This window comes from Ipomoea nil, unplaced genomic scaffold (genome assembly GCF_001879475.1).
Source record: "Ipomoea nil cultivar Tokyo-kokei standard unplaced genomic scaffold, Asagao_1.1 scaffold2922, whole genome shotgun sequence".
In the NCBI taxonomy this organism is placed as follows: domain Eukaryota; kingdom Viridiplantae; phylum Streptophyta; class Magnoliopsida; order Solanales; family Convolvulaceae; genus Ipomoea; species Ipomoea nil.
The window spans coordinates 1,624,093-1,639,262 of NW_017619350.1; the positions used below are offsets into that span (position 1 = coordinate 1,624,093).

Consider the following 15,170-nt stretch of genomic DNA (forward strand, 5'->3'; position numbering starts at 1 on the left):
AATACACTTTAATAATCTAAGATGTTAACAAAGTAAGTGTATAGTCCCCATGCTTGTTTGAAAAGGATTACCCACTGGTCCCCACAGTTCTCAACCTCTATTCATGGTTCCATTGCTTAAAGCCAATTTTATAAACAAAAATCAACATATAAACTTTAAAACCAGACAAACATACATCAAAACCAATACCCACTACTCCCCCACTGGTCCCCAAATTCCCCAACAACTATTCACGCTCAGCATATATAAACTTTACAGACAAACATTTACACACTTCGACTAAAAATAACGAAGAAAAAACATACCTAGTCCACTGCTTCCATGGCTTGTACAACCTTGCGCTCCTAGCCACGCCATGAGCACCTCGACTTTCAATTTCAACGAAGATATAAAATTCACAGGTTAGGTTTTGTTAATTTGGAGATTTTAACGAAGAGAAAGGCAGCGATGCAGAGATTCGGAGAGGCAGAGATTCAGAGATGCAGAGATTAGATTTTATTATTTGGGGATTTTGCTTGTTTACTTGGTGGATAGGTGAAGTGCAAAGGCGGGAATATTGTGCAAAGGCGGGAATGCTGTGCAATTACCACTCTGACCTTCAACTTGACGGGAATTAAACGGAGAATTTAACATAGGACGAAATTGGGTCAAATTTTGAAACTTAAGGACTTAATTGGTTAAAATTGAAAGTTGAGGACCAATTTGGAAATTTAGCTATAGTCGAGGGACCATTTTGGGTATTTACTCTTTACAATAGAATTACAATTTCACAAAGTCTAAAATTGTAATTCTTAAGGGATCATAGGAATTGCAATTCTCGAGAATTACAATTTCATGAAATTGTAATTTCCTCTAATCAAACTATGAAATTACAATTTCATAAAATTGGTAAGAATATAATTGCAATTCCATCCTACAAAACACCTTGTTCCAAATTAATTCATGTTTTTTTAAGAAAATAAAATAAAATCTCACTTAAAATAAAAAGTAGGAAAAATTACAATTTCTTTGTTCCTAAATTATAAAATAATTGTAGAATTCGTAAGTGTTGGTTTGACTTGTTTTCACTCTTAAGCTATAATTAGCGTTGCACTTTTCGTCCATAAGTTAACTTATCGTGCTCACTTTTCGTCCCTAATTAGTAAAATGGACGAAAATTACAACACCAATGATAGCTTAGGAACGAAAAATGACCAAAATCAATACTTATGAACGAATTCAACAATTATCTTATAACTTAAAAGACGAAAAATATAATTTTTCTTAAAACGTATTTTATAACTGAGCATTAAATTTATTTTCTTTCATAATGATACATTTGATTTTTTAAAATGTACTGGGTAAACTCTACTTCTACTCCGATGTAATATCCTACAAAATATAACTCCTGCACTAAAAAAAATGAGCTCAATCGAGATGTAATTGGCAATAATCGAATTATGACTTTTTGATATGATAATTATGTTTCACATACTCAAACACCTCCAGCTTTGTCGAACTAATTTTAAGCTAAGTCAGATTAAAAAAAGAAAATGATTTCAGCTTTGTCGAACTAATTTTAAGCTAAGTCAGATTATAGTCTTCATATGTGCACAAGGGATCCAATTTAGACCTTTCATAATTCTTGAACTTGTTTTGAACCCTTATACTGTCACTTCCACTCATGACATTTTAAGTCAGAGACGAACCAACTACGTTAAACCCCGAACGCTATCTTTTTTTACTATTACAAGTAGTCATACTCATGTTGTCAACTATCTCTCTTTTTACTATTACAAGTAATCAAACTCGTGTTGTCAACTCTCTCTATATTAACTGGATGAGCCAAAGATTCTACATTTGTTGTTGTAACTATATCGCTTGTGATTAACCAATCAAATATTCATTTTTTAAAAAAACTCATTATCTTATACAATACAAGATAGTATATGTATTATACTATCTCAATCATTCTAATTCATGTCTCTCCCACTAAAGTTCAATCTTGTGTGACCATCCATTTAAAATGATAACATATGTGATATTACGCTATATAATATTTGACTTCATTCTAATTAATTGGATAGAATCGCATAAAATAATAAAATATTTTATTAAAATTTGTAATTAATGTAACCTCTTCCAATTATATAATCTTTAAGTAACCTTTTTTTTGGTAGAGATAATCTTAAGTAACCTGCAACTACTATTAAAATTGATTTTATTAAAATTCGTAATTAATGTAACATCTTCCAATTATATAATCTTAAGTAACCTGCAACTACTATTAAAATTGATTTTATGTGAAAAAAGATGTTAAAGACACCCAATTGCAGAGGCTATGCGCCCAAAACATTCTCTCCTTCTTCACCGCTCATTTCTAATCCTAGATTCCTTTCTAAAAACGCTCGCTCCGTCAACGTCAAGCACATTTCGCCGCCAGCTCCGACTCTACTCCGTCTCTCGTCGTCTCTCTCCGGTAACCTAATTCCTCGATCTGCTTTCTAGTCTGATCACATTTCATATGCAGTCGCTGGATTCTACTTTCGCTATCCATAAATTTTAGTTTTATTCTTATTGTTGTCCTGAATTCTAAAATGCTGGAGAACTGGAACGTGATTTCGTGATTGAGTTTAGTTTCGTCTAAAATTTGAATTCCGGTGCTGTTAGTCGAGTTGCTGTGCTTCCGTCGGAACTTGTAGTTTTTGATTCCTCATAGGAAATGTGTGCTTGATGATCTATCTATTGCGGTCTGATGTGATACACAAAAGGAACTCTCTCTCTCCCTAGCTCGATCGCTTACTGGCTTTAGCTATTTGTTTGTATTTGATTTCTCGGAAATTGTGGCTGCTACTAGTTTTTGCGACAATTCTGTGTCAATGATTGAAGTTGCACTACTACAATCAAAGGAGATTATTAAATAGACGCATTCATTTTGTTCAAATAACACGTTCTAGAGTGTGTTTGGTCAGGATCACAGCTGCCGTAGTGGTGTTGTAAATTAAGATTTTGTTTGATGCAGTTGCAATAATGGAGAGCTGTGAAGGTCCAAGCATATTTCCATTGCATCATTGCAAAATCATTCACCTGGTTGGTGTCATATTGTCCTTTATAAATTTATTATGTCTTTGTTCTGAAAATTTAAAGTGGCCTGACTTCAGTTTTGGAAAACACCTGAGGTTGCCTAATATTGCAGTTATCTTATCAAATAACCATATATACAGGTGAGGCATGCCCAGGGCATTCATAATGTAGAAGGAGATAAGAATTATAAAGCATACATGTCTCCCAAGTACTTTGATGCAAATGTTACTCCACTCGGTTGGCAACAGGTGGGAAAACCCAGGACTTATTTGAAAATAAAATTACTTTCCCTTCTAGTGTAGTCTTCCCATGTTTTTATGCCTTTTTATAAATCAGGTTGACAACTTACGGAGACATGTTCATTCCAGTGGGTTATTTAAGCGGATTGAGTTGGTTGTCACATCTCCTTTGCTAAGGTGTATATTCTGGCCTCAGTTACTCCCTTCAACTGCTTTTAAATAATATCCACTTATTAGTCCATGCACACGTGAAGTCATTTTAAAAGAAGTAAAAAAAAAAAAAAAGATGCAGACAAAGGATTATTGGCATTTCCTCAATATTTTTACCCACTCTTCTGCAATGAGAAAAAAAAATTAGTTGAACAAACACCTTTTTATATATGCTTTCATATATTACATTTTTTCTTTTGATGTTAAATACGGTAGGTTGTTTTCTGGCTCAGAATACTTCAAATTTGAGTTCACAGGACAATGCAAACAGCTGTTGGAGTATTTGGCGGTGGGGGATACACCGATAGGATGGATATACTACCACTAATGGTGGCAAATGCAGGAAATAGTGATCGAGCTGCTATTTCAAGTCTAAACTGTCCACCTATCGTTGCACTAGAACTTTGTAGGGAACATTTGGTAAGTCGAATATGCATATTTAATCAGTGAACAGTCGGATAATCTTTTACCATATGATACATGTGAAAATCTTCAATGTCTTTTAGCTTTTGGTTTGGAGCATCTCTTAGCATGTATTTTCCTGTGACAAAGGCAAAAGTTTCTGGCAGGTTGTGTGTGAATGGTTAAGCTTATAGTAGTATTTCTTTGCACAATAATGATGCATGTTGTACTGCAATTGAATTTTAATATTCCACATCTAGATTCTAGGCATTCATTTGATTTGAAGTTTTATCATGATCAAATATTGGTGGCAGGGTGTGCATCCTTGTGACAAGAGAAGGAGCGTCAGTGAATATCAATTCCTTTTCCCTGCTGTTGATTTTTCATTGGCAAGTTTTAAATTCTCCTATATGCTTAACATATTAAAAATTTTATTCCATAATAAATCACCATGAAAATACATTTGACCAGGTCAAACTGTATCTCTTCCTGCTCTCATTTCTTTTCAGATAGAGAGCGATGAGGATACCCTATGGAAGTCTGATGTTAGGGAGACCAAGGAAGAGGTTGCAGCTAGGGGCCTGGAATTGATGAAGTGGTAACCTTTTTCTGTCAAGAAGATAAAAATAATGCATTAAAACTTTAATTCCAGGGCCACTTTCTGAACATTTGAAACTCCTTAAGGTTTACCCCAACTATTAAATATCAAATAACTGCTCTTTGTTGATGTCTGGCTTAGATAGGAATAAGTCCAAGGATATCTATGTTTGTAAATTAATCCTTTGGGTCTTTGCTTTGCAAGTTGTTGCTCATAGTTACTTATCAAAAATAAAATAAAATAAATGTAATGAAAATTTGATCCATTTTTGGTGCTTGGCGTTAGTTATTCCTTACTCTTTTGCAGGTTGTTGACGCGGAAAGAGACGGAAATAGCTGTAATCACACATAGAGGATTCTTAAATCATGCACTGAAAGCATTTGGCAGTGATTGTCACCCTATGGTGAGAAAGGAAATCTGTAAACCGTAAGTTATGCAAAGACTTAATAATGTTTACAGATTCACTGTTGATTGTCTTGAATGACCTTTGGTACTGTATACAACATGCAGATTTGCAAATTGTGAACTCCGATCCATGATGATTGTTGACAGAAGGTAACTTTTTGCAATGAAGAGATCTTTCATTACTTGTTATTGCTTTATCTAGAGAGTTGAGGTTTACATCTTATATTTGGCAGAATGATAGGGTCAGACATCTCAACTACCAATTACCCAGGAAATATACCTATTGAACTAGATCCATCTAGTGAGGATGTGGTCGAGAGAAGCATGGAGAAAGAGAATGGCAACTCCTCTAAATGAAGGAGAATTTCAAGCCATGCAACAATGAATTCTTTCCACTAACCTTCCAGAAAGGTTGGGGGCAATTGAAATGCGTCTTTGATGACGGTGCGAAGACGAATTTGGGTTTTCTATTCCTTCGAGGCTGGTAAGTTTGTTTTCTAATTTCCATTTACCGAGTACCTTGAAAATTAATGTAAATTGTAAGTGCAATATCAACTCCATATATAATCACTACTTAAGCTTATTAGGAAACATGTAGTACTTTTAATGAATCTTTTGGTGGATATTTATGTGAAATACAATGAATTTATATAAATATAGATAATATAAACCTAATAAGAGCCCATAAAATAAGGTCGAAAATTAAAAAAATATTGGCGTAATTGTTTGTTGAAATGAATGGTTTATATTATTTTGATTTTAGTACTTTTTATTATCTTTTCTATTTTACCTTCTATTGGCTTTGTGTTACAAAAATTATGTTTGGGATACTATCCAGTGAGAATATTTTCCTCTAAAATTGTTATTACAATTAATCTAACATTTTTGCCACAGGTTATAGTCATGCATTCTTGAAATATTTAATTTTATGAAAAATTTGATAATCTTGTGTTGATATACGTCAGGATACCGAATGATACTTTGATAAATTCTGAAATACTAACTTAAAAATACACATTGAACATTAGACTATTCACGCAATATGTGTGTGGTAACTAGTATTCAAATAGTTACAAATTGGTATGAATATTCATCATAACTCAAGTTGGTATGTGGATATTTCAATCAGAACAGTCTTTTTCACCCTTAAATGGCACAATCCTCGGCAATATGAGACAATCCTTGAATGGCACAATCCTTGCACGGGTGGGATAAAAGTACAAATAAGTCACTATACTATTTGAAAAACAATAGTTAAAACAATAGTTAAGTTATTGAATTCAAATAACCTTCAAATAAGTCATTGAACTCAAAAAATTAACATTTTTAAAGGTTAAACTCTAATTTTTGCCAAATATTTATTTTATTTACGTTTCGTTTATTATAATCCACTTACATGGTAATATATTTTAAATTAATTATAATCAAAATAATTTTATCTTGTCGAAATTTGATTTATTTATTTATTATTATTTTTTCACTGGATCTTTTATTTAAAAAATAATAATAAATAAATAAATTAGATCTAGACGAGACAAAACTACTTTGATTATAATTATTTTAAAATATATAACTATAACTATGTATGTGGATTATAATAATAAAAAAAAAATAAATAAATAAACATTTGGCAATGTAGTCAGTGAATTAAAAATGTTAATTGTTCTCACCTGTTAAAAATGTTAATTGCTTTTTTTTTTTTTTATGAGTTCAATGGCTTATTTGGTGGTTATTTGAGTTCGGCGACTTAATTCTTGTTTCGGCTTATTTGTACTTTAGAAATGGAATCTTATGTTGTTGCACCTGCAAACTTACCTACTTAGTTTCCTTTCAAAATGTCATAAAAAGTGGCTGGTTTCTTCTTAGGTTCCGGGCAGATTTCCTGAAAGCAGTTACAAATATCATCTGAAATTGGTCCATTAATAACCATGATTATACTCATTCGAGTGGAATATGAGAAGCATCACCTCTACTGCAGCTGCCAACTGCAAGATTGTAGCTTCACCCCATGGACGACCTATAAGTTGTAAGCCTATGGGAAGCCCTTGCTTGTCATAGCCAACCTAAGCATACAAGCAGAATAAAAACAAAAATTTAAAAAGAAGAAATAACATAGGAATATAAATATAGCTCCGTCTCTGGTTGTCTGCAAAATGTACGGAGTAATTGTTTCGATGAGCAATTTTCACTTTTAATCATCGATTATTGTTAAACATTACATCCTTGATTTTTATTTGATAGTCACAATTAATCCTCCATTGTTTCATTTCACTATTTAATAAAATGGACTAATGTAATTTTATCATTCAAGTTTCGTGTAATTTTTCTCCATCTCTTGTAAATCCTTTTTAATTGAATGATTAAATTACATATTAGTTTATTTATTAAATGATGAAATAACAAAATTTTAAAATGATGACTAATTGTGGTTAACAAATGAATGTCAAGGATGTAATGTGACAAATTTTATTTATTTTTTTCAAATGACTAAATGTGATAATGTCACAATAGTTAAATATTAAAAGTGAAATTTGTTGAAATATAGAGGAAAAAAAATAAGTAATAAGAAAGAACAAATACTCACGGGTATAGAAATTGCAGGAAGTCCAAGAAGATTAGCTGACGTGACAAATTGCATCAGACGTCCTGAAAAGAAAAGTCCATATTTCCCGCATGTCAACAAATGGCCAAATGGGCACTCGGTTGACTGTCCTGTAGACTAGTTCCAAATTGGTTAAATAAAAATATCTACCTACCGAGAACTTGCAAATTGGTCTCCCCAACTTGTAAAGCACTTTGAGGTATTACTGGTGCTGTCATGCTAGAGAAAGTGGAAAGCATATGATAATTATTAAGTGGAAAGTTGTGTAATACGACAAGTTCACACAAAAGTATTCCGTACAACAAACATGAAACATCTTACCCAGTTGTAGGGGTTACAATGACATCCACTTTCTTGAAAATCTCCATATGGTAATACAACAATCTCCGCCTGCACTAAACCAAAAAGAGTAAAACACTGAAACTTGTCCCCCACAGTATTGCACGTTTGGGTTGAGGAATCTAGGAAAGCCATGATAATCTACAGGATCTTTAGTTAGGCATCCAAACGTACAATTTTTTTTTTTTTAATGCTACTGACTCTGTTACAATGTAGTATTTGTTCAAAGTTACTTTGTCAACCTACTGAAGCACAAAGAGTCAATACCGTCCTCACTGGAGCTCAAACCCATGACCTCTCATTTGAAAGAGCCACGTCATGTCACTAGACTACAAAGTCATTGGCAATGCTAGACGTTCAATGCTAGAAGTGCAATTTCTTAGCAATGTACAAATAATGAAATTAATAAAGTTATCTTATGTTCATACCTTATGCGCTGGGCAGCAACATATTCTGATGCTGTAAAAGACCGAAACAGTGCCAGATTTGTGCGGGTGTCATAGGTCAACCTCACCCCTTTCCTACACCCAAACCATAAGAAGATCAATCTAATCTAACCCAATGTATAAAACAGTCCTTGAGAATAATATAAAAAGACCATAAGATCTTCTAAGAAATAGCTTCTAGAGGTAAACACTATACCCATCCTCAAGATCAGGATTAAATGAGCATAGTCCTTCAGAGCCAAAAGTAACAATATGAGCAATTCGCATCTCACGAAGGTCTGGTATAACAACCTCAACCATCTTGGATTGAAGAGTGAAAAAAAGGAAGTCAAAATAATAGAATATAGTATATTTGCTTGCATGATGTCTTGGATGTACAAGCATGGATTTTAAAAGGATGTATTAAAAAGAGTGAACTTACTTTGCATCCATAAGTTTGTGACAACCTGTTCAGGACAGCATCACACTTTTCAGATATTTCAACTGAAGCTACATCATTGAACCACTGCAGAAGAAGTCACAGTCACCAAAGACTGTTCAAGAATGATTGTTCAGAACAAGATTTCAAGGAAACTGAAATGCAGACCTCTGTATACTTTCCCAGTCTTAATGATCCCAAAGCATTTGACGCCTCATTTGAAGACAAATTCGGCAAACAGGGAAGAGACTGAAAAGGAAGATGCTGTATCGTGATTCATTGATTCAAAGATAGTATATGCTTGATGCAGCAATGCGAGACAGAAGTAACTCCATTATCAAGATTGTGCTAGTCCAAAAGTAGAAATGACAAGTTTATAGGAGTAGAACCATCCACAAGACTAGATTTGAAGAATTGTAGAACTGCCAAAGTTAGTGATTACCGGTTGCAGAGGGATTCTATCCACAAGAGAAGATCCCAGGATTGCTGCATATCTGAAAAGGGCATGAAAAAAATGATATGGATAAACTAATGAAATTGCCTTGTTACAGTTGCCTCAGACCACTAATGCTAATCAAGTAAGCATAATATAGTAACTTTTCTCAACAGATAGTCTGATGAAGTATTATCTATCCTATGAAACAGGCACAACAATCATTTGTGAATCGGCCTTGAATGACTTCATTCAGAGGATGTACATGTACAGAAGGAAAGCAAAACACATGAGTCACTTACACAAGTACTGCATCTTCAACAGTTGCTGTAATAGGCCCAATAATGGTGACAGTTGATGCTTCCCACAATGACCTGAAAATATAAAGTGCAAATTACTAGAAAGTGCAAATAATGCAGTGTTGAAGGCTTCCAAAACATTTCTGATTATTTAATGATAAATCAATGTATGTTACCGAAGAGTTGCAACATCTATGTGCACATTAAACTCTGGTAAATATGAAGAAAGGATAAAAAGAAGCCCAACTGATGGAACTAATTGACCCAGGGTATGTGTGGATCAATAAGCTCGCATAAATTAAATGGATAAAATGGTAAAAGAAGAATTGTAATGGTATTAAGTGGATAAATGCAAGAGCATTACAGAGTATATTGTGTAAGAATGAGACATGATTTGTAATAATAACTAAACAAGGCCAATTTATACATGGAGATTCCAACTAATCTAGCTAGTTTCATGGTGGGCCAACAACAGGCAAAGTTATTCTCACTATTGACAGTGCAAATTTCCATGCACCATCCAGTGCATCCAAGGAAAGATAATTCTCCAATATCAAAGAGAGAGGTTTCAATATTTAACTTTCAAGTATAAGATAAAAGTCTTATGCCTACTCCCATAGTTTATGACTTTACCCTGCCAAGGAAGTGCGTCCCAGTGTTGTTTTCAAGCCGACAACTCCACAAAGGGAAGAAGGAATGCGGATTGAACCTGTTCATTCACATTAACTAAGCCTCAATAATTGCAACAATGTCATTATAAGTTGAAATTACATGAGTTTCACAGGACTATGTGTAATAGTTGCACAACCTCCACCATCTGTTCCTAGAGCAGCTGAACACAGTCCAGAAGCAACAATTGCTGCTGACCCAGAGGAAGACCCGCCTGTATACCTTTCTGGAGCATGTGGATTCCTAGTTGTACTGTAAAATAGAAATATTCATTTCTAAATATTACTGGAAAGAAGAGAAATATGATTTCAATCCAAGGAAACTCATAAGATTCATAAAGGAAAGAAGTACTATTTTCCCTATTACCATCAATAATGATATCAGAACTGGTAAGATATTATAAGAAAGAAATATAAACTAAATTAGCTCAACTAGGGGAGGGCATGGCAGGCATCATTAGCTGACTTTTCTTAGCGGCAGCAGACATAGATGATAGAACATCCATGCTGCATTTATGGTCCCATCTAACTATGAGCTAACCCATTCAAAACCGACGTTTCCTAAAGATATCCAGCTGCATGATCATTGATAAACAACTAGCTGAACTCTTATATGCTTTTTAAGACTCTTATAATAGCATGCTCAAACACTCACTTGTAACAATTTTTATGTCATCTTAAGACTACCCTATATGGTCCTCTTGACATCCCTCACAAATAGGAGACTATACAGTAACTATAGTCCACGATTTCCATAAAGCTGACATTTTATAAATTATAACTATAGCATAATAGACTCACACAAGTTTCCTTTTACCTCAATGGAAGTCCTAACACCCATGGCAACTTGAAAGCCACACAAGTCACAAACATTAACAATGCACCCAATGAAGCAACAGAAAATGTAGAGTCCTGTCCTAGCCAACCACTCATCTCAAAGAGAAAGAAACAGAGAGAAGAGTTCCATGTACTCATCAGAAACATGAAAGCCAGCATTTACAAAATAACATGAAAACTAACCCGTAATTTGGATTATTTCCGGTGGCTCCCATGCCCAATTCATGCATATTTGCTTTCCCTACTAAAATCACGCCACAGCTACGTAATCTTGACACACAAACTGCATCACTGTTTACCTGACGGACCTCATGAACCCATTTCGATGCGCCTGTTTCACACATGACACAAAATTATACATGTCGAAGAATTTGGCTAATGTGATTAAAAAACACATCCATACCTTTCGAGGGATGAGGATAGCAGTCAATGTCATCCTTAATAGCAACAAAAATCCCATCCAGAACTGACAATGGAGCTCCTGCATGCCTCATATATCTAATTAATTTATTGGTACTATGATAAGATATCAAAGACTAGAAATGAGAGTAAATATTTGACAAAGATAATAAAATTCAGAAGTTGGCATATGCATAGCAGCATATAAACCAAAATACCTTCACTAAATCTTTGTGTTGAAGCCACAGCTTGCCTTCTTACTTCATCTGGATCAAAAGAAATTAGCGTTGGTGCTGACAGATTTGCATTACTGAACTCCTCCATGGCTGAGATAAAGCGTTCTGCAACCTATAACACACTATCAATTGATTACTTCCAGGACAGAAAGGATTAAGATCCAAAGCAAGCAGCTATAAATCACTTGCCATAGAAGGAGTTGTAATCTTAGATCTATAGGCATATGCATAATCACGAATTTTCCAGTAACGGAATGATGCAGTCAAATCAGGAATCCAAGTACTATCAGGGATATAATGTGGAAAGCACTTCAAGGCCAATTCAACACGGTCTTCAGGTTTTCCGTCTTCATCTAAGCAAACGAAACCAAGTTCTGGCTCTAAAACACAATATACGAAAGCACCTTAACATATTAAGTACAGGTTCAAAGAAAAAGATTAACTTATAATTTTACTTTAACAAAGTTTATAAACTACCAACTCACCTCCCAAAGTCCTAAACAATAATAATCATCTTATTAACATTGACACCTAAGAGGTCTTCACTGAGTCCAAACAAACTACCAGCTTATCATTGGTTAAATGGAGATAAATTGGATAGAAAACAGCAAGTATTAGAGAACGAACCTTGAGGGGGAAATTCAGGTTTAAACATGGGATTCTCAGGGATCGCTGTATTAGTCAGAATCTGTTGTTTATCATAAACATTTTAGTAAACATAAAATCCACATGAAATTCAAGTCTAAAGCTCAGAAGTCAGAATCGAACCTCAGGCACTCCATTATTCTTCCTCATTTGGTTCACAATGAAACTTCCAATCATCGGTGCTTCGATCAACTTTACAAGTAGCTTCAACCAAAAACCAGTCACATGTGGAGCTGCACCGCAACTAATTAATCAGTGCAATAGTCGCATTACTGATCATAAATCCATCAATATATTAGTTACATACACATTTTGAAAAATAGAGAAATAAAATCCACAAACCTATGATATTTTCAGGCGTGTATTTCACCTCTGCCAAGTCAATTTCAGACGCCGGCAACATCGTTCGCTTCTTCCCCATTTCTCAACCAAACTTTCGACCAACTTCTGAAAGTCTTTGTGCTATATATTCAGCTCCTGAAAGCAAAAGAGAGCGATATTTCAGAGCTCTACTGGATCCGATCTTCCAACAAGTACAGTTAATTCGAGCAGAGCAGTAGGAAGGAGGAAGCAATTGGTGGGAAAACTCCTGCTCGCCAGCTCACTTGCCGTTACTATACCGTTGCCAACTTGCCATTAGAGCATCCACACTAGTGGATAATATGTGGATAATGTCATAATAACAATTATGTTGGGTGGGGTTAATAGCAAATGTGGAATGGAGTTATTTTAGGAGATAATTGTCCTGCAAAACACAAAATAATGTCAGGGAAAAAAAAAAACAACAACACATGCTGTGCGCGTTTGCGCACAGCTAAGTGCCACACGGGCGCGTGCACTACACGCGCCCGTGTGGCGCGTCAGACAGCGCTGTCAGCGCGCCTGACAAAGCTTTATTTATTTTTTTTTTTTTTTAAATCAGTTTTTTATTTTTTATTTTTTCTTTTTTTCTCTCCCCTCCCACATTCTCTTTCCTAATCACTCTTACATTATCCCCTCATTCTACCCAATTGATGTGGATGCTCTTATCAATACAGTACTTTTGGAGTTTAGGCCTTTTGAGTTTCTGACCACAAACTGTTGATTAGCATTGGATTGAGATCTAGCCCGTCCCAAATCAACGGTCCAAAAGCATTAACAGCCCAACAGATATACTTCGGCCCATTAAAATGGTGAATGGCAATTTTAAAGTATATATATATATATATTTTTTAAAGTAGTTATGATTTTTAACAATGTAATATCTGTCATATACTTTCTCAAGCGTTTTTAGCCCAAAGAATTTAAGCCCCAACCACTGGAGTTTAAATCTATGACCACTCATTTGCAATAGTAATCAAGATGTTATCACACCACATGATAGTTGGCCATCATTTTTATATTTGGTTTCATGTCATATTGCAATAATAACCAAGATGTTATCAACCACATGATAGTTGGCCATCATTTTTATATTTGGTATCATGTCATATTGCAAATTACGGAGCATTAGATATGTTCCTAGAATATGGATGATATGATGCAAGTCTCTCTCCCTTAATAAGACATATATTTTGATCCATTGACATTACAATCCTTATACAATAGATCACAGTTCACAATGCACTATGAATCCTAGTGCATGTGTATGTGTTTTATGTTGTGAGTTTTTTTTTTTTTTTTTTTTTTTTTTTTTTTTTTTTTTTTTATCGTGTGTTATGAAATTTTGTACCTTATAAGTATGAATTTTATACTTGAAACAAATTAGTAATTGTGTCTCTTATGTTATGAATTTATGTGTCTTGTGTTATGAAATTTTGTGCACAAGAACACAAAGAACTTGAGAGACCTCTCATTTGAAGGGGCCACATCTATACTGCTCGACCACAAGGCCTTTGACATGTGTATGTATATATATATATATATATATATATATATATATATATACAATTATCTTGTATTGTGATTTATTGTATCTTGTGTTATGAAATTCTATATTTAACGAATATAAATTATGTACCTCGTTGTTTTGATCCATAGTCCATAATATTTTGTGAGCCTGATTCATGATATAAATTACCTTGACATGAGAATACAATATAATTTATGGTATAACCTCACTTTTTTGTTATTGAACAAAAATTTTACCAATTTTTAGTATGGGGTGTTGTCATCAACCAATTTAAAAAGAGTTTAGTTAGTTAGTTTAGCTTTTATTTATAGAGAATTATAATGTAAAATTAAGTCAACGTGGTACAACACATATGAGTCAAGCCATCACTAAAATATAATCAATTAATTAATCTATTACTCCGTATATGTTATAATAAACTTTTTCCTCTTTTTTCGTTAATAATTTTATCTAATTTTTCAATGTAAAATTTTCTTGAAAGAATAAATAAGGCTTACATCATGCATGATGCATGGATGGTGGGTGGTGCATGTATACAAATGGGAGAACATGAGTGGTGATGATGATAAATGCATGATCATAGTGGAAGAGAAGAGGCGAACGTTGCACGTTCTACTATGCAGAGAGGCATTATCGGCGAAGAATACTCAACTCTGCACTGTTGTGCAGTTGACCCTCTGCATATTACGGACCCATTATTCATAATTATTTTAATCAAATCCTTGGATGCTTTACCTGCTTAGCTTGCTTCGTCTTCACCCTTCTTTATCGTTCGACCCCACTCCAACGCCCACATTTCTTCCTACCAACAGGAAAAAATATACATAATATAAAAATAACATCCCAAAAAGAAATGATTAAATAAGTAAAATATGATTTTTATATACGGAGATTATGAACTTTCTGATCTTTCTACTAATATATCAACTAATTTATTAAATATCTTTTTACATTTAACTAATGTTATTAACTAGTCAAACTCGTTAACTCAATTAACTAACAGCTTACAATTATTTACCAAACACATCCTAATGCAAGCT

At 34.0% G+C, this 15,170-nt stretch overlaps 2 protein-coding genes across 5 annotated transcripts; one reads left to right on the forward strand and one right to left on the reverse strand.

The window, feature by feature from the left end:
• Nucleotides 1-2,277: 2,277 nt before the first annotated feature.
• LOC109161291 (phosphoglycerate mutase-like protein 1) lies at nucleotides 2,278-5,572 on the forward strand. 2 transcript variants are annotated; one of them, XM_019309622.1, is made up of 10 exons: nucleotides 2,278-2,458; nucleotides 3,002-3,069; nucleotides 3,204-3,311; nucleotides 3,400-3,479; nucleotides 3,770-3,932; nucleotides 4,229-4,303; nucleotides 4,424-4,512; nucleotides 4,819-4,938; nucleotides 5,023-5,067; nucleotides 5,151-5,572. In XM_019309622.1, the coding sequence occupies exons 1-10, from the start codon at nucleotides 2,293-2,295 to the stop codon at nucleotides 5,272-5,274; spliced, it is 1,038 nt and encodes a 345-aa protein (XP_019165167.1). In that variant the 5' UTR covers nucleotides 2,278-2,292; the 3' UTR covers nucleotides 5,275-5,572. The 2 variants fall into 2 exon arrangements, with proteins under 2 accessions (XP_019165167.1, XP_019165168.1); XM_019309623.1 differs by having other exon boundaries at nucleotides 4,819-4,915.
• A 325-nt stretch (nucleotides 5,573-5,897) lies between these two features.
• LOC109161282 (fatty acid amide hydrolase-like) lies at nucleotides 5,898-12,871 on the reverse strand. 3 transcript variants are annotated; one of them, XM_019309604.1, is made up of 22 exons: nucleotides 12,800-12,867; nucleotides 12,582-12,716; nucleotides 12,363-12,472; nucleotides 12,222-12,282; nucleotides 11,784-11,974; nucleotides 11,577-11,706; nucleotides 11,363-11,440; nucleotides 11,143-11,290; nucleotides 10,263-10,375; nucleotides 10,088-10,163; nucleotides 9,458-9,529; nucleotides 9,165-9,216; nucleotides 8,891-8,971; nucleotides 8,726-8,809; nucleotides 8,501-8,604; nucleotides 8,287-8,379; nucleotides 7,841-7,909; nucleotides 7,674-7,738; nucleotides 7,502-7,563; nucleotides 6,885-6,980; nucleotides 6,692-6,799; nucleotides 5,898-6,109 (listed from the first exon to the last, which is right to left on the reverse strand). In XM_019309604.1, exons 2-21 carry the CDS (start codon nucleotides 12,658-12,660, stop codon nucleotides 6,737-6,739), a joined length of 1,827 nt encoding a protein of 608 aa, XP_019165149.1. In that variant the 5' UTR covers nucleotides 12,661-12,716; nucleotides 12,800-12,867; the 3' UTR covers nucleotides 5,898-6,109; nucleotides 6,692-6,736. The 3 variants fall into 3 exon arrangements, with proteins under 3 accessions (XP_019165149.1, XP_019165151.1, XP_019165150.1); XM_019309606.1 differs by having other exon boundaries at nucleotides 5,898-6,098; nucleotides 6,733-6,799; nucleotides 12,582-12,871; XM_019309605.1 differs by having other exon boundaries at nucleotides 5,898-6,114; nucleotides 6,733-6,799; nucleotides 12,582-12,871.
• Nucleotides 12,872-15,170: the final 2,299 nt, after the last annotated feature.

Bases quoted from the DNA above. Each gene is read 5' to 3' on its own strand.
- LOC109161291 (XM_019309622.1), top strand. From the start codon at position 2,293: ATGTTAAAGACACCCAATTGCAGAGGCTATGCGCCCAAAACATTCTCT. The intron at 3,312-3,399 runs GTGGGAAAACCC...TTTATAAATCAG, and splicing joins CTCCACTCGGTTGGCAACAG to GTTGACAACTTACGGAGACA. The intron at 4,513-4,818 runs GTAACCTTTTTC...ACTCTTTTGCAG, and splicing joins GGCCTGGAATTGATGAAGTG to GTTGTTGACGCGGAAAGAGA.
- LOC109161282 (XM_019309606.1), bottom strand. From the start codon at position 12,660: ATGGGGAAGAAGCGAACGATGTTGCCGGCGTCTGAAATTGACTTGGCA. The intron at 12,473-12,581 runs GTTTGTGGATTT...GTTGCGGTGCAG, and splicing joins CACGCCTGAAAATATCATAG to CTCCACATGTGACTGGTTTT. The intron at 8,605-8,725 runs GTAAGTTCACTC...CTTCAATCCAAG, and splicing joins CACAAACTTATGGATGCAAA to ATGGTTGAGGTTGTTATACC.